General features: G+C 38.7%; 2 protein-coding genes across 2 annotated transcripts in view; both read left to right on the forward strand.

Annotated features, from left to right (window-relative positions):
* The window catches only part of LOC132260780 (uncharacterized), a 76,255-nt gene extending 53,125 nt beyond the window's left edge, over nt 1-23,130 (forward strand). Inside the window, exons 9-16 of the mRNA XM_059759110.1 lie at nt 4,903-5,041; nt 12,791-12,880; nt 13,102-13,107; nt 17,317-17,389; nt 18,238-18,327; nt 22,014-22,040; nt 22,520-22,707; nt 22,781-23,130. Coding sequence (XP_059615093.1) covers nt 4,903-5,041; nt 12,791-12,880; nt 13,102-13,107; nt 17,317-17,389; nt 18,238-18,327; nt 22,014-22,040; nt 22,520-22,707; nt 22,781-23,047 — 880 coding nt within the window. The 3' untranslated portion in view covers nt 23,048-23,130. The remainder of the gene's footprint in view (nt 1-4,902; nt 5,042-12,790; nt 12,881-13,101; nt 13,108-17,316; nt 17,390-18,237; nt 18,328-22,013; nt 22,041-22,519; nt 22,708-22,780) is intronic.
* An 88-nt stretch (nt 23,131-23,218) lies between these two features.
* Nucleotides 23,219-24,844, forward strand: LOC132259716 (kelch domain-containing protein 4). Its single transcript, XM_059757461.1, has 2 exons — nt 23,219-23,414; nt 23,473-24,844. Exons 1-2 carry the CDS (start codon nt 23,301-23,303, stop codon nt 24,820-24,822), a joined length of 1,464 nt encoding a protein of 487 aa, XP_059613444.1. The 5' UTR covers nt 23,219-23,300; the 3' UTR covers nt 24,823-24,844.
* The last annotated feature ends 288 nt before the right edge of the window (nt 24,845-25,132 follow it).

Consider the following 25,132-nt stretch of genomic DNA (forward strand, 5'->3'; position numbering starts at 1 on the left):
AATTTCATGCATCTTTTTGTGTCTTCATCGTCTCATTATACATATTTTTTGTATATTAAATATTAAATAATTTAATTATACAATAATATAGGAATTTCCCTCGCGTATTTGTGCGTACTTGAGGCAGTCACTCTGATGGGATGAGAGGAGAGAAAGGAGGAGAGGCAAGAAGACTTGGGAGTAAGGGAGGCAAAGTGGCTTATAAAGCATAAATTTGCGACGGTATTAGCCTTTCTTAGCCGTGTTTCTCTCGTATTATTACTTGCTAAGTGGAGTATATTATAAAAGCCTTATTAAAAGTCTCTCTCTTTCTCTCTCTCTCTTATTTACTTCCTCCCCTCCCGGAACGCACATTAAGTGTGTGTTTTTGAGTATAAAAATAATACAATTAATTTAATGAATTCAAATATTATTGCAAAAAGGGGGTTTATCTGAAATTTCCTACCATGCGCGTTCGGCCAAGAAAATTCATTTTCACAGTCAGGGGTCCGTCTTCCAGGTCTTTCAGCATTCCCGTTGATAGTATTTGATAAAACTTTATAGCATTAATTTGTATGGATATTGCTTCGGCGGAAGCCATGATATTTATTGCTTAATTTGTAAATCACATGTTAGAACTCTTGATTAACCCATGAAACAAAGTTTATCTTTTGTAGCTCGATTTTTATTCATGTGTCTTTTAAACTACCTGAATTAAGTGAATTTGTCTTTGAACACGCTGAAAGTGGTAAATTTTGGCATGATTCGTGAATCCAGAGTTAAAGATAAAAGCAAATTTTTGAATTAACAACAAAACAACTGTGTTTCAGATTGTTCTTAACATTTTCTGTGAACACTTGAACACTTGAGCAATATTTATTTCATTGTTCAATGTGAAGAGAGAAAAATTTTTATGTCTACGAACTATTTTTATGTGATGGGTTAAATTAATAAATTAATAATGAAGCCAAACTAGTAACTATAGTAGAAAAGTTAGGAAAAAAAAGCGTATGTGTATAATTAAATTTTCATCAGATTGTATATCACTCTCTTTTTGCCACCTTAATTGCTCTCAAATGCATTATTTATTAGTTGAGGAGAATTTGACAAAAAGCCATGGCAAACAAAATGGATCTTCACTCTTCTCATATCACTCTTAATTGCGATGTTAACTTGAAGTTTACACCGGTTTTCACACATATCACAGATTTCACTTAACATGATTTTATGAGGAGTCATGAAATTGGGGGATTTTGTGCGATTTTTTGGCAGAATTGGTTTGCGATTTGCAAGGTGCTGGACAATTTTTGACCAATTACCAATTAAGAGGGGCTATTGATGCCTCTGTCCACGATGTTGTTATCTTATATATATAGTATTGGGAAATGCGCGCAGTGGTTGCAATTAAGACAAAAAAAAGGGCGAAGAAGCAGCTTTGAATTTTTACATCTGCCCCAGTGTTTGCGTGTCTCGGGGGCTCTTTTCAGTGCAAAATGGGCTAAAATGTTTGGGAAAAAGGGGGGACGAAGAAGGAGCGCACATAAGGAAAAATAGGAGATGATAAAGAGCTGAGCAAAAAGGTTTCTTGGTCGACTGAGAGGCCAAATGGAGACAGAAAAGGAGAGAAAGAATGCAGGGAGGAACGTTATAATTTCATATTGTGAACAAATTTTCAGATTGTTTGTCTCTGATCATGTTAAACAAACTACTGAACCAAAAGAGAATGTCTCCTCAAATTGGGGGAGATGGTTTGCGATTGGGAAAAGGAAAAAGGTGGATTGCCAAGGGAGAGAGAGAGAGAAAGATGTTATCGTGGGTCTTCTGCGTTTCCAAGATCAGTCATTTAGTTGCTAATCACAAGTTTTGCTCAAGAAAATGAACACAAAACATTTATTATTGTTCTCTAGGGTTTCTATGCATCAAAGCTCAATGCTTTATAGCACCATTTGTGATAGTGAGACACGTGTGCACTTAGCCATGTCTTGTGTGGACGAAAAAGGAGCGAGAAAACGAGGAGTTGAAGCACATGAGAGATAAATATGCAAAATTTCATCCATGACTATTGGTCGTAAAATTAACGTGTGCATTGAAAGGTTGGGGCGTTTCATGTTCAGCCACATAATTCATTGATTTTATAGTTCATTGGTGAAAAAATGTCTTGAAAGTATAAATAAAATTGTTGCATCTTAATTGCTCTTGGGTGCTGATTTACATGAATGTTTCAATAAACACCTTATGGAGTAATTGAAATTGCATACATTGTGTAATTGCGGAGAAATTTAATTGGTATATTTCTTCCGAGGCAGCGGCCGAGAATGGAGTTTTGAAGAGTTTTGAGAGTAAATAGTGTGACAAACTGAAGGGTCACATATGAACTTCATTTATCATTGTTAGTCCTATCTGACGTGACATCTTTTTCTCAGTGAATTTCGTGGCCGCACAATTGGCGTATCTCGTGGCGAGGGATTAAAAAAAAATGTGTATAGAAAGAGGGGAAAATAAAAAATAGCCTTGAAGAAATTGGTCTCAAATGTTCTGTAGGTTATTTGTGAAGTTCGAATCGTCATTGGGAGGTGAACTTGAAATTTCTCTCCACTAGAAAATGTACTGAAACAACCGCCACGAACCTGCATTTCAACCATATAATCTTTCCAAATATTTCCTTAAGAATCTCTAAAGAGACTTCGTGACACACAGTTGCCACATTGAATGAGCCAGAGAGAAAATATAGCATTATGACATAAAAATTGTGAAAGGTGCAATTAAAAGCTCGTTCCTAGTAAAAGCAGTTAAATAAATATAAAATATGGGTGTAGGGAAGTGAGTATAATTCCAATCTTCTCACTCTTAAACAAATTAAGAGGGCATTAGTTGTAGGGAGAAAAAAAAACATTCCTTCGGAAAATGTGAGTGCACAATGTGAAGAGAGAAATGACCAAACTAACGAGACATAAATTAATTAATGCTGGGGGTAAATAAATAGTCCTCTTCTTTCTCTCTATCAAACTCAAAATGCACCCAAGCAAAATGGTGAAATTCTCTGTGCGTACTTAAGCAAGCGCCGATGGTATTTGGTGATATGAATGCCATAAGTGGGACTCAGAGACCGTCAACTCTGTGTGTTTTCGGGGGAGGATTTAGGCAAGCAGAAAAGTATAATAGCAACTGTGATGGTAATTGTAATGGACTGCTAATGGTTGACCGTTTTAAATATGATTGCTGGAGGAGAGGAAATAATATAATTGTGGTTGAGGTGAACTGCGTTTTTTCTTCTACTTCTTCGCCCTCCTCCATTTCATATCCATCCGCGTGTGTTTATTCAATATTTGTTCAACTAAAATGTTGGCAAACAGATTGTAGGTCGAATTTAATTGTCGGATACCTTTTTGGGGTCCCGCGATTATCAGTTTTTTTGACGCACTCTTTTGGCTTTGCTATCGATTGGAAATCAATGTGGGAGATTGTCGTCGTTTCTTCGAATTGTAGGTCGATGGCAGAGTCATTCTGGCCAAATGCTCAGTTGGTAATTATATTGGTGTAATTTCTGGAACATTTCATATTCGACGGGTGAATCGAAAACTATCAAAAGTCGACTAATAATCGTTTATGCTGTACATTTTGACTAAGAAAATTGTCTCAAATTGTAGTCAAATGTATAAAAAGCCTCTTTGAAGAAGACTTTTGATTTTTTTACTTGAAAAGTTTAAAGAAAAGATCATGTTAAGTAAGAAAAAGTTGATTTTTAGAACTTTTCTGAATAAAATGTGCTCAAAAACTATTAAAAATTGACTTTGTAATTAATATTTAAAGTTATACTATTAAATTTGCCATATTTTTGTCGAAAATTTGAAGAAATACCAGTAAAATTTATTGAAAAAATTCTGAAAATTATTATTAGAAGGTGTTTTGAGAATTTTGATGTAAATTCGTCAAATTTCCCAGCGATATTAATGCTAAATTCTCAATTTTCTTTCTTGAAAAAAATGACGATTTTGACTTTCCATACTTTTCGATTCACCCGTCGATAATAACTTGTAATAAATTTATGAATTAGTGAACAATTTTGAATGTACAGAGAGGAAATATAATGACTTTGTTTGTCTCTCATCTCTTTTTCATGTGGAAAATACGACTAATAACACCTCAATAACATGGATTTTTTGGGGGCAAAATATAACGAATCCAACGACAATGACGATGACAATGTGGAAATCCTGTATGATGATGGCGCTTCTGTTTGGGGTGGAATAATTACTCTTCTATGCGCGCTATCTCCCAAATTGCCGATGACATCTCCAACAATGTGATAATGCACCTAAAGGGCGTGAGTATATTATTACAATCAAATTATATGTAATTAATTTCTAGATTTGGATTTGCGTGTTGAGTCTATTTTTGTCCAGTGGGTGTTGAGTTTTTAGTCTCCGTGTGTTTGTGTGTGTTCTACAATTGTCTGGTGCATATTTCACGGCTCAGGGTTTTCACAAATTCGCCTCCCAGTTGCCGAAGAAACGAGGCGGGGAAGAGAGAGAGAGAGAGTGAGTCCAGGTGAAATGATCGTGGCAATAAATGTCTCCCTGAGGCGATAATTGAATTGAAGAGTCAACCGTCTGTCTGTCAACTGTGACTCAAAGGAGTGTCACTCTTTAATTTTCCTCAGCAATCGAAAGTGTAATCATTGGGACGAGGAGATCCGCTCGCGATGCACATTGCAGCGTTTTCTATATGGCGCATTTCGCTTTGGCCAAGAGAGGCTAAATGAGAGAGGCTGGGGATGCAGAGGAAGAGGTGGAATTCATGACATGAGAATCGAGTAATGTCTCAATTTTTATTATCTTTTGTCGTGCCTTTGACTCACATAATTTATTTGTGGCCTTATTTGAAACAAATAGGGAACAGAATATTTTGTATTGGGCCGCCAAGTGGCGGCGTCGAGTCCTCGCGGAGTCTGGAGTGGATCGGAGTGAGAGCGCGAGAGGCTCGCCGGCGATATCAGGAGGGAAAATCAATCGGAATTGTCTTCATGTTCATGGGGCTATGTGAGAGAGAGCGTGGAAGGATGGTGAGATGGAGACGGCGAGATGAGCCCGGGATATACCTTTCAGACCCAATATGCCAGTCGCACAAGTGGCGCCCAGAGAGATTGTATATTTTCCGCGGCACGACATCCCGTGCCCTTGTCGTCTCTTTGCCGGATCGCGGGAGGGCAGCAAAAATATCATCAGGAAGATATTGAACAATAATATTGGGTGGGATAAAAGGGAAGCTGAAGAGATGCATAAACACAGAAAGTAGCATGCAATGTGCAGAAAGGTTAGATATTTAGCTGAATGCTGGAATTTTTGAGTCGTCAAATTTATTTGAAAGTTTTCAAATTGAATAAAATATAACGCTTGATGTATGATTTATTTAATTGTTCTCTCCGGATTTCTTTTTTTGGAAAGTCAGATCTCAATAAATCTCTATATTTTCCTTCTTGTGCATTTTGAACATGCATGAGATCGAGCAATGAGGCAAAACACCTTTTCAGTAGACCAAATGCGCAAGGGTGAATTGAAGAAATACAGAAAACACAGTAAGAAGTTGTTTATGGGAAATAATAAATAATGAAGAATCTCTTTTTTTATCGTCTTTCAAAGTTCCTGCATAGGAGAAAAAAATGGCGAAAAATAAGATAAAGAAATATGCGATGAAGATGAAAATTCGTAGGCGTTAAACATTCCACGATTCTGTGGTGGATTTTCTCTCTCTCTTCCCTTTCGATAATAAGAAAAAAGAGAGAGAGAAGAAATCGAGTTGGACTTCTGCGCATTCTGTGTCTAAATAAACAATAATTCATTTTAATTTTAAATTCAAACAACGACTCTTCGAATGCGGTTTTTTTTTCTCTTCTTTTTTTGTGAAGTCGTTTTCTTCTTTCACGGATCGTCGAAATTGATTGAGCCAGAGAAGCACATTTGCGCATGAGAATGAAGAAGTTCACGCCGAATTAAATTGTGTGATGTATTAAAGGGGAATATTTAAATTGTGGGCTTTTTGGAGTGATTAATGAGTGGTCATTGATCATTCCATCTTCACTTTTATCCGCGCGCTCACACAGGAAATGTTGCATGGCGTGGAAGAGAGGAATTGTGGAAAATCTTTTGGGGAATTTTTGACCATCCCAGTATGATTGATTCGCGATAATTGCTGGGGTTGTGGTGTGAAGAAATCGTGTGTGTGAATTGTCTAATTGGTGCTTCCTGAAGACGTGAGATGATAGAGTAATTTTGCAGATGGAACAATCACATACAATTGTGTGGCTCGGAAATTGGTCAGCTTCACCTGCACACAATTGTTGGTCTCGTCTGTCCTCAATGCGTATTACCCCATCATCGTGTTACGTATATATCCTAAGAATGTCAAGGGAGAGTGAGAAAGAGAGAAATTCCCTTGGCGGAAGAGGATGGTACTGATGGTGGAGTGTTTTTCGTCATTTCGATGATGGCAATTATCGGATTTCCTTGGCAATTGCTATACGGTGGGAAATTGGTGCCTTTGTCGCCGGTGTCTCCCCTTCTTCAGGCGTTTGTAAGATGTACAATACAAAAAGGCCCAAGACAGTGGGCCCCCAGACGACGGCGATCGCGTGTTGCAGATCGACGACAGGTGCAAAAGAAGCAGCAAAATGCAAAAATACATGTTACCAACCATCAATCCAGAAGGGAAACACAATCACCTTGTTGGATCTCGCGTTCTTTTTTTCCACATGAGGGGGCAAATGTGAGGCTGAACTGTTGGGGGTTCGGCGGTGGCACACAAAGTCCTCCTCTGTTGAGAAAAGAGTCCCCCATTTCAATTACTAATCGATTCCTTTTATTCACTTGCCTTGTTACCTTATTGACCATTTATGTCCCTCCGAGTGCGGAGAAGGATCACTTCGACTGATCTCTGACAGATTCGAATTAATGCCAATTTCTCTTTCTTTCTTTCTCTTCCCTTCTTGCATTGGGTTGCGATGGATAAACAACACACTGATGGCGAATGGATCATGCGATTTTTTGGCAACTCATGGACTTAATCGACTCAACAAATCAGTATGTAAGTATGGCATTTAGTAATTTAACCCCGTATATCGTTATATGTTGATAAGCCAAAAGGGATAATTGCAGAGTATTTAGAGAACTGCCGTCTTTTGACAAGAAAATAACTCACGCGTCATTTCATTGTGTAATACATTTTAAGTCCGTGGATGGAATTGAACCTCAATTTGACCTGAATTACTAAGCAGAAATTTCTTCGAAAGTGTGACCCTTTGACATGAAATTCGAGTGTTTTTTTTTATCAGCAGCATAGATTTGTCGACGATTTGGGCTTTGTGAGGGACTTTATATATGTAAAAATTGCTGCAAATTTTCCAACATGCCTTTTGATAACTATCACACCTCTTTTGTATATTCACATTGCACTTGACGGCGATTAGCAGACATGAAGAGCATACTTCACGTCATACATATATTGCTTTGATGTGGTATTCTTGCCTGAGTTGGTTTCTTTTCCGCCACTCTAAGCACAACCCCGCATCGTGAGTGATCGCCCAAGCAAATTTATGTAAAATGAAGCAATTTGCTGCAACTACCCTCAATTTTCACGAGCCACTCACCCCCTCCCCGAAACGCGGAGAGTTTGCAAGGTGTCAGAATCTTGTGTTTTATTGCCACCCCCGTGTTTCCTTGTACCCACGACAGAAGCTGACTGTTTAACCACTTCCGATTGAGCGTCAGTTGAAATATGAGTAGAAGTCAGTGTGTGTGTGTTTGTGTGTGGGTTGCCCTTTTTTTCGGGGTCGGTGAAGTGTATTAATATTTTGATTAATGTGGCAGAAACTCCACGCGAGTGAAGAAATTAGCCATGGTGGAGGAGCGAAGTGCCTCTCCAACTCCGGAAGCTTATTAGGAAAAATTCCCCATGCAATCATGGTAGAAGATGGAGAGAGAAAATGCTGCTGATGGTGAATCAGAAAAGTCACATGTAATTTTTCGTGTGTTTACACTAAATCGTTCCCATGTGGAACTTTTCTGTCCTCCTCGTGGGCTCATAAATCACCCACACTTTGCACCTTCAATGCTTTTGGGGCTCCTCTCTCTCTCTCTCTCCCTAATCCCATTGTGAATTCACGAATGGCTAAATGGCACCTTCTTTATTTATTAGATGAGAGAAGATAAAAAGTTTCTAGTAGTCGTTTTAGTCCGGGTTTCAAGCATTCCTCACGCATTTTTGCGCCCTTTTCGCGAAGCAGACAACTAAAATATTTCGCGCCCAAGAAGAGAAACTCCGCCAAAATTGTTGGCGATCCTTTGGCTGGGTGGAAATTCTATCTGGACAGAAGAACAGTGGATGCAGGAATACCTTTTTGTGGAGGTAACAGAAATATTTGAAAAAATTACACTGTTAAAAATGGAGAGAAGACAAACTTTACTCTCAATCCGAGCGCAAATGTCACATAAGAAAATTCAGCACAAGTAGAGCGCCGGTTTTCAGAATCGTGAAGTCGCGGGTTCAATTCTCATGCGATTCACTTTTTTTTCACAACTCTTTCCTTTTTCGGGTATTTTCCTTGACTTTATATCAGCATTTCTCCCTCAATCTCTTCAAGACTTTTCTCTAATAATCCCATGTGACGTTCGGAATTGCTTTTCTCTCAGGGAAAGGAAGTTTTTTCCCCTAACATTCTTTTTAGCGCTTTAATGTCCATTCATGGGCTTGAAACTTCTCTTGAGAACACTTTTTAAGGCCTAAAATGTAATTTTTCACCATATTTGCGACAATACTCGCTTGGAAAGCAGCTAATATTGCATGTTTGCTACTTTTTCCTTCGCATTGCGTTCATAGGTTCGAATCCAGCTTGCGACAAGTTTTCTTTTCATATATTTTCCTGTTTTGGTATTTTTTCCTACCACAATTTAACCAATGAGCAAGTGTGGAGAATCTAAAAACCTCCCAATAAATAATTATCCACCAAAATATATGAATACTTCGTTTAAATCACTGAACAGTGATAATTTGTCCGTGTTTTTGCATTAATTTCAATCAGTCAACAATTGTAGAATTAGCATTGGATTTAGTGTATTATTGAATTCAATCCCCACAAACTTTTGTCTCGCTATATTTCTGTGTAAAACTCTGGGAACAGAAGCTTCTTCTCCCATGGCTGAAGTCCGGAGAGTAAGAGTGTGCAGAATGGCGAAAAGGAGCAATGCAAAGTTGGAGCACATGTGACTCCACGCTGGTCCGAAAGTCCCCCGATTTCAGTGTCATCATTGTCCACCACGGCAATTCCAATGGTGAAGAGTCGACTTTATGGTGCGCAGAACACAAGAAATACCGCCCCATTGTATTGAGGGAGAAATTTATGAGTTTGTGGGAGACATCTGTGTGCGAAGATTTCACTAAAGTACTAATTTACTGAGATACCCATTAAATTGAAATCCCCATCCCCGCGCGTTCAGTGATTTTTCCGCGTGGGGAGGAAGGCAAATAAGATTAAGAGGAGAGTGAGAGAGAGAGAGAGAGACGAAAAAAAAGTCCGTGACCGGCAAAGAGGAGCGATTTGTAGATGTTCTTGTGTTACAAATGAATCTTACTAGTTATCCTCCTGCAGAGTGTATTGGCCATTGTGTCTCAAGCGCGTATTAACTTTTTGGACTCGCTGAGACATCGCATTAGAATTGCATGAGGGAAGATCGAGAGTGTATGAAAATGGAGAGGAAATTTCACATGTTACTTAATTGAATCAATTAGTCGAAAGGACTTTAATTAGCAGAGAATTGTAATTTTGTGAATAGAGAGAGCCAAGAATGCCAAGAAATTTATCGACTGAATGTGTCTTATTCTTGTAATTTTCTTCTATTAACTCATTCTTTGAAAATGCTTATGTAAGTGAAATTTCTCTTGTGGTCATATAATTAAGAAGGGGAAACAGACGCTATATAATCTCTCGATCATAAATGAAATTCTTTAGAAAATAAATAATTTTATTAGGAGAGAGAAAAAAAGGGGTAAACTTGGGAGTTGGATTTACTAAGAAAGAGATCTCTATCTTTCTTATATGAATCGCTTCTGAAAGGTGAATGAAGAAAAAAAAGTGGGAAAGAAAATATGGCCATATATCAAATGTGTTTAATTTATATTTTATGATTACTGGGAAATTTCATAATCGCACATAAAAAAGAGGTGAAAGAAAAATTCATGTAATTTTTGCTGTTATGGAGAATTCTGGGTATAGGAAATTGATGGTAAATAAGAAATTGATAAGAAATCAAATCATCTGAACTCCTTTGTGAGGCTGTTCGCGAAAGTCTCTTCGCCGTACACACGGAACAACTTATCATTGAGGAGTGAAAAGATGTGTGATTGTGGTGTGAATTATTTGGTGTAAAATGTTTATCATTATTTTCATGTAATACACTATCTTATTGAGTTGTTATTTATTGCAACTGAATCGCCCGAGTTATCTGGTGAGCTCGGCTTTTGCCCATATAAAGTGTGTCTTGCGAAGCAGTTTTGAGGATTTATTGGATTGAGAAAGAGAGACAGTGGTTGGAGATCGTCTAAAATGCTGTCGCATATAATAAATTTCAGCCAGAATGCCTTCTGCAGCGCATTGCCATTCATAAAAGTACAAATTTGTGACATGGGAAGATCATTGATGGGAAGGAGCGCGCGATGTTGCGTCTGATTCTTGGGCGCGCTAATGCTGAGACTTGTGAAAAGTCTCACAAGAAGATGAAATACAAGGGATTGACCGAAATGTGGAATAATTGTATTTACTTATTGACATCAATGATGATTTATTTACTTGTGATCTTCCTTGAAAACTAAATGGCAATCGAGTGATCGTGAAGTGAAAACTTAAAAATCCCTTCTATAACCAACGCATGTCTTTTATCACAAGTCTGGCATCTTTTTCTTTCTTGTGCGCGCGCACACAAGACTTTATGAAATGTCCCATCATAAATGTTGGCAGTTCATATAACAATATAAATATATATGTCTTTTTTTGATCATTTTTGCAAGAGATGTTGTTTAGAGTGTATTTGAGTGTGCACGAAGATGGCAAAAGGAAGAGAGCGAGAAAGAGCAAAAAGTCTCTAAATACGCGATTTCTCCACTGCAACTGAATTTAATTTTTATTGTAAATTTTCTTACCTTTTTATGCCCACCTTTAATCATTTATCCCTCCTCTTATGAGCAGAGTTTTTCATGTTGGCCAAGTCGACAAAATGACCGGGATTTCTTGTTTGACGCGATCAGATAACAAAAGCAAGTTTATGAGGTATTTATACGATAAATGTGTCTCTCTGGGACCTTTTTTCCTCTCTCTCTCTCTCTCAACATTGGACTCTCTTTTCCGTCTTGTTTGGGGTTAAGAAAATGAAGCAATTATTGCGAAAATTGTGCACATCGTAAACATAACACGACCCAGGGAGATGGATGTATGTTTTTCTTAAGAAGCCACGAAAGATCGAGAGTAGAGCAGATGAAGGTAGTAATAAGACGAGATCAAACTCTGCAGAAAGGTGAAATGTGCACTTAGCATGTGTATTTAAATTGAAAGGAAAAGCCATTTTGGCTCCCATCTCGCTGCTCAAATGCGCGTGAGGCGTGAAGAAATCGGCAAGAAAAAGTAGCGACAAAGGAGAAGAATTTTATTGTTTGCTGAATAAATTTTTCCTCTTTGGCCACAGTGTGCATGTTATAGTCATGAAAAACTGCAACAATGTCGAGTTAAAATTGAATTTTCACACACAGACTGAATGTGTTGCGGTGCAAGAAGACAAAGTCTTGAGCATAAATAATCCAGATTATATAGGAAACAAATGGACAAATAAATCCATTTAGAGTGTCGTTGGGTTATTGGCATTTGCCGCATATTCATCTTTAACTCATTTCCATGGGGTTTTCCTCCCTTTTCAAATAGAATAGATTGAGGTTGGAAATAACGAGGCATCATTAGAAAATAATAGCTGATGCTATCGTGGCCGATTGTGGGCATTTTATCACTGTCCACCAGATCCTCCGCCACACCATGATATTCCCATAAATATCCACCCTCAAGTGACCACGAGTGAATTGATTTGAATTGAATGCAGGAGGTGAAAGTATTTAGTGTGAGGGAGAAAGGAGGAGAAACTTTCGGCGTGTTTGGTCCTTTATTAATTATTCAGAAAATGTGTGGATAGAAAACACACCCTCAAAGCCAATTGTTGTAAGTTCATTTGGAGGGAAGCACAGAGACATGTGTTGAGAGTCACACACTGATTGTTTTCCGTTTTTATCTCTGTCGAATTGTTAATTTTCCTCACGTGGAGTGAGATTCTCGCTGAAGAATACAATTTGAATGACAAAGAAGGGAGAAAATGCCTAAGATTGAATGGATGAGGGCGTCAATTTTGCAATATCACGAAGAATTACTAGTTAAATCATGATATTTGAGACTAATCTTGGGCAATATTGTAAGAAATAGAAACCCTGAAGATCTCTTATTCAAAGGACAATGTCTAATTGTTCTTCTTGTGATCCTCCTGGATGTGCATATCAATGGAAAGTCCACGTGCTGGGTGTGATTTTCCGAGCACGTTCAAGCTCGTGCCGATCATCAAAGGTCCGACGGTTAATTCACCATTTGGAAGCGTGCATTTGGCGCCCCAAAGTCAAAGGAGAGAAACTCCATCCACTGAATGCTTTATTAATTTCCTCACATTTAGTGAAATATCTCATTTCACTTCACCTCCTGATGTGTGTCTCCTTTTCTCTCTCTCTCTCTTTGCAGACCGCTCTTCACTGGGCCGCCAAACACGGAAATGAGAATGTTGTGAAACTGATTGCCGGCACTTACAAGGCGAATGCCAATGCACAAACGGTGTGTATTTTCAAGTTGTTTCTGCTCACTCACATGAAATGCCTCAATAATTAATAATTGGCTCGTTTTGCCGCCTCTCAATTTTATGTACGCATTCCAAAATGACTCTTCTGCCAACCCGTGCCTGATGATGGTCTTCTTCTATTGACAAATTGACGATGATGACACTCTTTCTGGATGCCGCAATTGGGGTGAAAAAAAAACACCGAAAATCAAAACAGAACGGCGTAAGTATTTTTATTCATATTGTAATTCAAGGGGGAGATAATATGCTCTCAATGTGTACACCACTTCCTAACACTTCCAGCACTTCAAATTTTGAGACTGTTTCTACAATATTTTGCAAATTATTCTAAATATTTTAAGGTTTCATGCAATATTTCTGTAAAAATCAACTTTAAACCGCTTTTTTGAGCGTCTTTTCCGATCATAACCTCAAAAATATCACTAAGAGATCTTAAAGAATTCCAAATGGAAGTTTTCTATGTGCTTAAATCACTTTTGTTAAGTTAAAATTGTGAAGAAAGTGGTCTATCCAAACATTTTTCAAGTCCACAGTACTTTTTTGAGGTTATGTTTGACTTCAACACAATTTGCAGTGTTTTTTTGGCGTGAAAATGCCTAATTCTGTCAATGGTTAGCAATCTAGGTGAGTTTAGCATAAGAATTGATGCGCTAGAATGCGAAAAATTCACAAAATCCGTCCGTAATTTGTTACATAACCTAAAAAAAAGATTATTACGTTTGTTTCTACGTGAAAATCGAAGGAAATTCAGAGAATCGGGATGATTAATCAGTAAAAGAAACACTCAGGAAATGAAGATTGTGTGTTTTTGAACACTTCCACTTCTTAAGTACTTCTGCTGAGTTGTACACCACTTCTGACTGTATTATCTCCCCTTTGTTGCAACCTAAACTTAAGATAGAGCTTGAGAATAGAGGCGAATATCATCGCGAGGTGCGCGAGTCCAATTCTAGAGATAATTTATTGTAATCTCTTTTATTTCTTAAACATTTCCCAACTGCGCTCTATCTTGGTGACCATAAGTGGTGTGTTTTCTGTCCAAAAGAGAGAGAGAGACAAGAATGAGCGCAGCGAAACCGCGTGCAAATTTCCATACTTTGTGTGTACTTTTATTGTGTGTGTCTCTTTAACCTCGACCTTTTTTGTCGTGAAAATGGGTCAATCTGGATTCCCATAGGGTTCGCACGAAGGATTTCCACAGCAATCAATCACGCCTCGTGAAACATATTTATACAATTTCAGCAATTTTCTGTAAAACATCTCATTGAAATGCAATAGATGTTGAAATAATCGCGTGATTATTCGTTGATTAAAATCGATTAATTGAGAGATTATGCTTTTTTTTCACCTCATGCTAATTGATCCATTTTATCAATGCGTCACGCATAACAAAATGCATTATATTTAATGAAAGATTAATGCCTCTAAGGATTTAATGCGCTTTGTGCGTATCTGGCGCTGTGCTTAGTGATTTTCGCGCCCTATTATTGTAGAGAGAAGAAATGTATATAAATCAAAAGCATTTCTATACTGTTATGGGGAAAATATCTCCAGTGTGTAAAAATAATTTTCAACCCTGCACAGTTTGTGGGTCGCGCAGGTTAAAGAATTGGAGATCCGCATGGCGACAGTTTTGTGTCCATTTCTCTCTCTCTCATTCAAGTTTTTGTGTCTATCACAAAGTGAATCTTGGGAATCTGTCAACACATCAAATTATGAGGTAAATTCTCCGTGACTTCTCATTTTTATTATTTTGTGATTAATTGTGGGCAAAAGTGTGGTGGACAAAAAGACAAATGATCTGGGAAGACAGCAAAGGGTGCAGAAATAGAGAGAAAGAGATTCCTAATCTGCAAGATATATAAAGACGCGCTGTCTATTTGATGAAAATGGTATTATGGGAAAAATTATGTACAATATATCTATGTGAATTAATTATGTGCACCTTGCTGAGGATGGTTTAGTGCCATCGCGGAAATTTCCAGTTGTTCTCCGGCTCTTGCAGCGTGTCTCTTGTGAGACACGCAGTGGGAATAAACATTGTGCAAGAGTGACCAAAACACTCACTCTGAGTCGCCTTCCGTCCACATTGTTGCACGGATTAATAAATTGGCAATGACGACGGGGTGAGAGACGCATTCAATCAAAACGATGTGAATTGCAAAATTACAATATAATAGTGAAATTTTAATGTGCGGTAAAATGTATGGCAAGAAGTGCTCCTCTTCTTCTCTTTGCCACATCGTCAACATCAACCCATTCTTCGGGCTGCTCAATTGAAGTCAAATGTGGCGCTCTGCGTCGAGTGTTGTGTGTGTGAATTTAATTTAAAATTCACTGTATAATTTGATTGACAAGTTACAACGGACATTTTTTGCTGCATCGTCAATGTTGATTTGGTCAAATTGAGTGTGAGCTGTTGAGGCAGGATACAAAAGGCAATTCCTCTGACATACCATGAAAATTGAATTTTCTGCAATTGTACAGCAATTAAAAATTGAAAACTCCCCTGTATTGTGTTCACTCTTTCCATATTGGTGCATCTCTTGTCGCGTCTGTGAAAATTTTACGCTTCAATTTCAAATTTAAAGTGGTTGGAAAATGGAATATTGTAATAATTGAAATGTGGGAATTCCTAATGCTCTTTCTTCCTAAGCCTCTTCTCGAGTATATTTTCCAGTGTGTTTTATTTTTAATAAAATCACATGTTTTCCTGAGTCGCGTGTAGATGCTCGCACGGTGGAAAGAGTGAGAGAGAGAGACGAAAAGGAGGCACGAATGTTGTATTTGTGAGTAGCAAAAGGAGCCAATTTAGAATCACTGTTCACCCCTTTTTCCGCTTTTATTTCTCAATCACAGAGGGTTGACTTGGTGAAATGATGCGGAAGGAGTTTGCTGAAGAAGTCACCATGTGAATGATATTACCGTCATATTTTACAATTTTACACAATATTAAATTCTTTTGCATGGCAACAGGGAAAAAAAGAGGGTTTGAGAGCGCACAATTTCGCGTCGAATGCGAGAAATGGAAGTTTCAGCATTTGTGGAATAAATTTTCCTCGACATTTCGCGAAAAGTGACAGTGGTTGGATCATTTTATTGGATTTCTGCTTTATGCTGTGTTTTGATGGAGAGAGAAGGAGTGAAAAGGGGGTGAAAACTAATTTTTCTGCCTATGTTTCATTGCAACCCTTTTTCGCATTCACACTCAGGACAGAGACTTGATCATGGGTTTTGTGCAACAAAAAGAGTTTTATTCCAAATTAATACAGAGTGTCTCATGTTTGGACTAATATGTGCATGGGATATTTTGTGTGAGAGAGTGTGCATAAATTCATGAATTTCATGTATTCCATGTTGGCGAGCATCGTTCCACTTGGGAGGACACTCGAGAGAGTGAGAGCACAAGCAATAACTCCACAACACAACTCTCTGGGTCATTATAATTTCACACACGGGACAAGACTCTTAATTGATAACCGATGTCGTTTTGCCATGCTGGAGAATTTCAAATGATCATTGTTCAATTTCAATTGTTATACACATATCTAAATATATATGTTGCAAATGTGTTTTTGGGTGAAAATGCGAGAAGTTTCACTCAATATTATAGAGTTAGAAGTAAACCAATAAATACGAAAAGGATTATCATTTGGCAAACTCTCATACCCACAATTACACGGTGCTTTATTCCAATATATAATGTATCTCCTTTTGCTATTCCCTCGTCGACAATTTGCTTAGCGATTAGCAAAGTGATTCTCTCTCTCTCTTTGGGTATCATTTCAATGGCTAGTTGACCAGCCAAGTCAAGATTATATGTCGCTACAAATGTTTTCACATCATCCGAACAATATTTTCCATACTAATATTATTTCATATTCACCGACAAAAACACACAAACACACAAGAGCAACATGAGCTGCAGAAGTGAGTGTTTTTATTTAGCATTTGTGCAAAAAAAAAATATTATCATTTGTAATTTTTATACCTAATTTACATGGTTTATTCTTGTATTGTTGTGTTCGATGGGGCACAAAAAGAGTGGTACTGTTTTTCATACTTTGAACAGCTCCAGTTGAAGTTGTTTTACGACGGCAAAATGTGTTTCTTATATCTCTCCCTCTCTCTTTGATTTGAAGGGAAAAACTCTACGTTTTAAAAGTATGAACATACTTTTTTTTCGCGAAGGATTAATAACAAAATAATACCAAATAATTGGTAACTTTTTTTTATTGATAGTTATTAAGACATTTGTAGAGATTTGTTTTACAACCACTCGTAATTTGCCTCACTTATTACTTTATGATTTTATTGCCATGTGTGCGCTTCTTACTGAATAAGTCCCATTCACACCTTCTCTTCTCTCTCTCACTCACTCTCTCTCTCTCTTTCTCTCTCTCTCTTGCAGGGATACACGCCACTCCACATATCCATGCAGTTTGGCCGCGATAACATCTTCGAACTGCTCCAGAATGTCTACAGTGAGTATTGAATTTATTTTGTGCGCCGACAAAAAAGCCCCAAATATGGATCAATCAAGCCTCTTGAGTGCTTACGTGGTTGTCTTATCAAAATGTTTGCTCATCGCCGAAAAAAAAAGAGTGTGAAATGGGAAAAAAAGAGAGAGAAATCACGGCATTTTTCGGCAGAATGACACAAATGCGTTTTCAATTTCTATGTAAATATTGATAAAAGTCTGTGTGGTTGTTGTATTTGAGTGACTGATAGTGGAGGTTGATTTTTTTTTTGAGGGTAAAAGTTATTTTAATAAAGACAACATCAAAGGAACCTCTTCAGCGCACTCAAATATACAATCAACCATAGATTGATGGGTGAGAAGAAAAGGCTTTTTGGGATCATGAAAATGATTCCAAGAAACACAATTTTTGATCCACAACAAATCTCTTTTCCTCTGTTCAGAAGCTCATGGAAAAAAAAGCCCAATTGATGGTTGTAAATTTTCATAATCAGCCCTTCTGTTTGGGAAGGTCTCTGAAAATACTTTATGGTCTGTTGACACTCAAAACACCTCGAGGAGATGTCAGAATGACAGGAGATGTGCGTTTCGTGCGTAGATGAATTTTCATTATGATTTATGGACTGCAAGAAAGTGAATGTTTTGAAGTTGAGGGGTAAATGGGAGTTGAGAAGTGGGAAAACAGCATAATTTTCTTATGTCCCTCTTTATTAAGTTCTTTATACAAAAGGGAATTGTTGGCTTTATTATTTTAATTAAGGCGAATAATTGAAGTTGTGAGCACACTTGTCTAGAGAGATTTTCTTCTTCTGCTGAAAAAACACCCCTTTTTTCCATGCGAATATCTTGCAGAAGTCGATCGAGATATCTTGGATTGGAGTGGCAAGAAGGCTCTGGACTATCGTCGTCAGAAGACAGCTGTTTCGGCATCGACTTACAGCAGTAAGTATTATCCTGTGTCTCCTACTGCATCCGTTTTCAGCTTCGGCTTCGACGATCCGCCCGATCAGTCGCACTATCGCTCGACTGTGCCTCTGCGAAGGCATCCGCCGAAGGGGCAAAAGGCTCAGAAGTACTTCACCGAAGGCGCTCCAGCGTCTTCCTCCGTCCAGAGGAGTGCTTCTGTGCTGGTGCAGCGCCTTGAGCACCAAGCGCCGGAGGCTGATGGGGACAATATGAGCCTCTTCAGTGCTGATGGCACTGCTGAGAGTGAAATGGGCGGAAGGCGCCGAGGGAAGGTGAACAAGAGCTTCCTGAGGAAGAAGTTTGGGTCTCAGGGAAAGCGGAAGAGAAATTATTAATTAATGAGACGAAGTTGTTAGTCATTCTATTCCATCTTTCAGTATTCCTATTTTGTGAGTTTCATGTAGAATTTAGGGACATGATTTTACTGTAATTCCTCTGCATGTGTGATGATAATAAGAAGAGGCACTTTTTGAGTGAAGAAGTGAATTCACTAACATGATTCTTTTTTTTTTGTATTTAGAGAGGTTGATATGCGGAAGTTTTTTCCCTTGATTAGATGTTGAATTAAAAAGGTGTTCCAAATTTATAAAAATCCTTGTAGAACATTTCCCCCCTGTTTTTTTTTTAGTCATTTGCGTAGATAATTAAATTTGTGGATTTTTTCTTCTCTTTTTCACGCTCATCACAAATTAACATGGAAATTATTTACAAAAAAAAAATCTTTAACTGAAGAAATTCAAGCAAGGCGTTTGCAAGCCTTTTCAACATGGAGGCAAGTGTGAGGAAATATTTTTGGTGTACAGTTTTTTTTTATGCATGTTTGCCTTCTTCCCTTTTGCAATTTTCCCACTATGCTGTCTTTTTATATACTTTTGGCATGATTTGGCCTGAGTTATACTTCTGCCACACTGCCAAACACCTCTTGGGCAGTAATTGCTGAGATGGACAAAGCTTCTTATGCAATGGAATTTAGCATAAAACCACACAATCGAGAGAAGAAAAAGAGTCACTCGACTTTTGTGTGATTGACGAAGAGAAACTGTGTGTGCGCGCGAGAGAAAGGGAGGAAAAGAGGTGAAAAGGAGGTGAAAAACTTTCCATATGGAAGTGCGTTTGCAAGTCTGGTCGAGAGTCATTTAAATAAATAGCAACATGCTACAATTTAATTTCAATTAATGCTCAAAGCAACAATAATTGCGCCTCGAAGTCGTGTAAATATTCTTGTTTTACATTCGTCAGTAATTTAGTGTGGAATTTGAGAGTGTTTTCGACCCCCTCATTTTTATGCCCACCATCCTCAACCTTATCCAACTGTAGAATCTATTGTGCTGAAGAGAGAGAGAGAGAGAAAATAACTTTCCAGACACTCGAAACGTGTGCGTAAAAGGACTGCGATACGCACATGAATATTTTTTTTCGCGATCTCCGATGCACAACTCTGCAATCGTGGCAGTTGCGCCACTATAGCTCAGCTTGTTAACATTCCTAAGTTTTCGTTACCACTCATTCTAATGTATTCGTCGTTAATTTCCCCAAAAGTGCAAAAATTCTTCCGGCAAAAAATTCCACCGTCTCAGAATTTTTGCACTCGCTCAGTTGCAGCTTTCGTGGCATAGTTGATAATCACATGTCTCTGTGACTGTGAAATTCTCTTGATTTTAGGCACTTTATGAAAGAGAAAATCCTTTTACTGTCTGTCTAAAAGACGTTCTTTAACTCAGATTTAGTTTCAATAGATTATGGACGTTGAAACTAACACTCCTTTTCAATAAATTTAGCCTATTTTTCTGTATGTTTTCAAGGTTTTTAAGAACAAATTGATGTAAATTCTTGAACATTCAACTTAACCTTTTATTCTACACTTCATAACAAATCTGTAGGCACAATTTGACCATTTATGTGCCTATACATTGTAAAAAAAATCCTTTTTAACACGTGAAAATTGTTTAAACAATCATGTAAAATGTAAAAATTCTTCTCTGCAGTTTTAAAACTATATTTTACTCGTAAAAATCTGGCAAAAATTCTTCACTGCTCTGAATTTTACACCAAATATTGCTCTCTTATGATATTTGAGCTTGTCAGAATTATAAAAAGCCAAAAATTCTGCCTAGAATGAACTATTTTGTACTGGATTTGACCAACGGAAGGAATGAAAAAATGTAGCAAAACGCTAAACTGAGGCTAAAATCAAAAAATCACAGTCAAATTGTTCGAACGTATAGTTTATTCTACTAAATATTGCTAAATTAAGGGTTTTTTCGCTTTACTTTTATGCATATTTCTCTGTATTATGCGATATTTTGGCCCCTAATTGAGACAGTTTCAAGGTTTCAAAACCAAATAAAAATCAATTTGAAAGGAATACTTTTTACAAAAATAGAATATCTTACTAATTTCTGATAGTGAAAATTGAGATTAGAGAAGAATTATCATTCCAACAAATTAGCCACTCGATTCGGAGCATTTCTAGACTTCTTGCGCCAAGTCTTGCGCCTTCACGGACTTCACACCTCCGCAAGTGGCTTGGATGGTGTATGAGAAGTGTATAAAATGCTGTGTTAAATTGTTGTGAACAAATAGCAGTTGAGGTTGGTGATACGAACATAATTATAATTAGCAGTCTTTCTGCTACTGCTTTTTTCCAAGCCACACTCTTCCAATATGAATTCTTACACTTTTATATGATATTACTCATTGGAACACACTTTTTTCTTTATTCCACTCTCCTATTTATACACTTTACCATAAATACCATAAATAATTAAAATATTGAAATCAGGCGCGCGGGGAGAGATAAATTTTTCAGAGATGGTGAATGATAAAAGGGAGGCATAATAATTGCACCATTCAAATAATAATATAAGTGCATAGCATTAATTGCGTGTCAATTGATCATTTATAAAAAAAATTGTGATGGTAGAGAAAGAAATTGTGGAAAATTCTGGTGAAGCTGTGAGTGCATAAATTGCAATATAACGAGTTTTATTATTTTCACAATTGAAGGATTCTCGCTGATAGTGAGAGATAACGATGATAAATCACGGGGAATTCGAGGAATTCCCAAGGAGATATGCCTTCTTGCCTCTCTTCAAATACCATGCCTACATTAGTGGAAAGAAGTGCTCCTCCTCTTTCTTATAAATGGGCTTTTGATCTCAATTCACTTGCGATGGATTGTAATCTTCTCGTGTATAAAATATTTCCGCAGGCATATTTTATAACATTGTTGCATCAATTCCAATTAGAATAATATAAAAAAGAAGACTTAAGTGGAAAAAGTTATTGAATTGTAGCAAAATTTAAAGCAATTCTGTGTGATTTTCACTTAGGAAATTTCCCTCTCTTTGTTTGATTATCTTGTGTATTCTGGTAAGTAAATGAATTTACCCTTAAATATCGCCCACTGTAAATATCTGCAAAAAAATGTAGTGTTGGTTGGTGAATTGTAGTTTTATAGTTCTGTTGCGTTTTTTTTTGTGGCACAAACTCTGTATAATATCATACATTTTATCTGTTTTGATTATTATTTCATGTCTCTGTGTTTTTATTTTTATATCATTTCGTTCTCTCATTGTGTACAAAATATGACTAATACAAATTGCTCTAATTTACTTTATTAATTGTTCTCTTCTTTTTTTTATTTCTATGCTCACTTGCAGAAATCAAGGCAAAGAAAAAGCACACAGGTGAGTTCAATGTCTCTTTTGACATACAAAGTCAGACACGAAAGGGGAGAAAATTATCTCCTTTTATATTACTTGCGAAAAAAAATATTGTTTAATTCTTCGACATCGAGAGAAGAGGAGGAGGAAAAAATTTACTAGGAAATTAAATTGTCTTCTCTCTAAATCATTTTCACGCGTAGCGCAAATAAGTAGAAAGAAATTTTATTGTTGGGATCTCATCTGCACGTCAATTCACTGAATTTTCTTACTATTACGCTTCTTTTTTTTCTTCCATGCCCACTTCAATTACATGACTTTATAGAATAGAGATGTTATTTTTGTGTAATTCGTGCAGACGTTTAAACATGGAGGCGAAGTTGCTAAACACAAAATAAATGTTCTCTCTCAAAACGCATGAAAATCCAGAAGCGCGCATTGAGAAGAAAGGAAAAAAATGGTAATTCACGTCTTATTTTTCTCTCACTTCTATCGTTTTGCAGAAAGAGAGTCGGGCTTCCTGCGGATTGGTTCCCTGCGCAATTTTCTGGGAGTGGGCAGCAGTCATCATCATGGTACACAGAATCGCAGTCTGATCCGGAGTAGTGTGCCGTCCAATAAGTTCGCCACGTCCGCTGAGCGCTTTGACAAACTCCACAAGAGCTGGGGATCTGCCGACAATCTTCCTCATGTATTTCACTCTACTTTCTCATCAATCTTCAATCCCCCTGAAGCCCACACAATTGACGTCTTTCTCCTTGCAGAATCCCGCAAATATGCCGCCGCCGAAGAATGGCGGCTCTGCGAAGAAGCGTCGCACCAGACGCCATGCTGACTATCCTCCCGTCCTGCCCGGCGGTGGCGTGGTGAGCAGCCAGAGCCAGAGCATGCCTACGACTCCCAATCAGCCCAGGGCGCCCATTCACATCCTCTCAGAACATCCTCAGGGCAGTTCAATGGGCGACTCAGACTCGGACTCGGCGTGTGGATTTGACTCCAACTGGAGTGGCGTCAGACCTACTTATATCTAACTAATTTATTGTACCTTTTAGTGGCATTTTGTTGCATTTACACTTTGCTTACCTTTTATTCGGCAGAGGGATTTTTATCAATAAAAGAATACACGTTTTAACGGTCGCTTTTTCAAATGCATTCCACACTTCCCCCGGTTTGTGACTAACTTCACACTGCGTGATTGCCGACTGTCAAAATAAACAACACGTGCGGATCGAGAGAAGAATACTAGAGTTTTCAGTGGAATTACTAGTGAAAAACAAGTGAAAAATGGGTAAAAACACCAAGAACAAGAAGAAGATGAAGGGTGCTGAGAAGACAAATCTCAAGACTGAGAAGAAAATGTTGATGAAACAGAAGAAAATGCTGGCAAAAATTGGCGAAGTGAGTTTTCTGTTTATACACATTTTCGGCCCTTTTTGTTTAAAGACAACCCTTCCAGGCTGACATTGAGGAGCTCCTGGCCAAGTACAAAGTCGATCCCACGAAGAAAGACACTCCCGCGGTGGAGGTTGACTGTCCAGCGCCATCGCCGCGGGTGAACTTCTCAGTCATCACGCATCCGACCAAGGATCAGCTCATTTTCTACGGCGGAGAGTTCTACGATGGCCAGAAGGCGGAGGTCTTCGACGATCTGTTCTTCTACACCATCGCCAAGGACAGCTGGAGTGTGTTGCGGTGCGGAGAGAAGCCACTGCCGCGATGTGGGCATCAAATGGTGGCCACGGCGACGGATGGCGGGCAGTTGTGGCTGTTCGGTGGCGAGTATTCGAGTCCGTCGCAGCTGCAATTCCATCACTACAGCGATCTGTGGGTTTTCCGTCTCAAGTCCCGCCACTGGGAGCGCATCACAGCCTCCGGAGGACCATCGGCGCGCAGTGGTCACCGGATGATTCTGCTGAAGAAGCGCTTGTTCGTCTTCGGCGGCTTTCACGACAACAATCAGTCGTACAAGTACTTCAACGACGTGCACTTCTTCTCGCTGGAGGACTACAAGTGGAGTCGCGTTGAGGTGGCCGGCGTGGCGCCTCCTCCGCCGCGATCCGGCTGCTGCATGGCCGCCACTGCGAGCGGAACAATCCTCGTCTGGGGCGGCTACAGCAAGGCCAGTGTGAAGAAGGACGCCGACAGAGGAACCACGCACTGGGATTCGCACTCTCTGGTGCCCGACAAGCACGATCCGAAGGGTCTGAGCTGGAAGTGGGTGAGCATCAAGATGGGAGGAATGCGTCCGCCGCCACGCAGCGGCGTGAGCTTCGTCGTAGCGCCAAATGGGCGGCTGTACACATTCGGCGGCGTGATGGACACCGAAGAGGATGAGGAGAGCATCAAGAGTCAATTCACCAGTGAATTGCACTCTTTCGATCCGGAGAATCGCGTGTGGCGGAGAATTGACGTGACTTCTGGGAAGTCCGACAAGGAGATGCAGGACAAAGTGGTGACCACTGTTGGTGCCTTCACTGTGACCAGCTCAAGCAGTTCCCAGGCGCTTGAAGAGCCCGAATCCGGACCGAGTCCTCGAAGTCACTGCGGAATGGCCGTTTGCAAGGGAACTCTCTTCCTCTTCGGCGGGACTTTTGAGGAGGCCAATCGTGATGTCACTCTCGGTGATTTCTACTCGCTGGATCTGCAGAAACCCACGGCCTGGAGGACAATCATTGAGAACAAGTCCAATCAGATGGAGTGGGCAGGATCGGAGAGTGACAGTAACTCGGAGAATGAATCTTCGGGGGATCAAGAATCCTCTGATGAGTCAGATGAAGACAGTGATTCCGATATGGATGTAAATTAATGGAAAAATACAGCATTTCTAAGGGAAACAACGAGTTTTCTCATTTTCCGGCGCGAACATCGCAAGAAAGTCGACATAACCTCAGAATGGGAGAGTGTCCCAGATGTCGATCAATTTGTCCCACAGACGTTACTATGGTGTGTGTCTCTGCTAAAACATAACTTTCAATTCCATCACAGTTATTGTAATCAAATAAGAATTATTTGCCTCATATTCTTGCTTTTACGCAATATTTTGGTGTGTTTAAGTATCAAAACCAAACATTCTAAACATCTGCCAGAAGACAAGCTTATTTTTATGTCATTTTTCA

This window comes from Phlebotomus argentipes, unplaced genomic scaffold, assembly GCF_947086385.1.
Source record: "Phlebotomus argentipes unplaced genomic scaffold, Phlebotomus argentipes genome assembly scaffold_18, whole genome shotgun sequence".
In the NCBI taxonomy this organism is placed as follows: Eukaryota; Metazoa; Arthropoda; class Insecta; order Diptera; family Psychodidae; genus Phlebotomus; species Phlebotomus argentipes.

Coding starts and splice junctions, on each gene's coding strand:
- LOC132259716 (XM_059757461.1), top strand. CDS start 23,301: ATGGGTAAAAACACCAAGAACAAGAAGAAGATGAAGGGTGCTGAGAAG. Junction 23,415..23,472: donor TGCTGGCAAAAATTGGCGAA/GTGAGTTTTCTG, acceptor CAACCCTTCCAG/GCTGACATTGAGGAGCTCCT.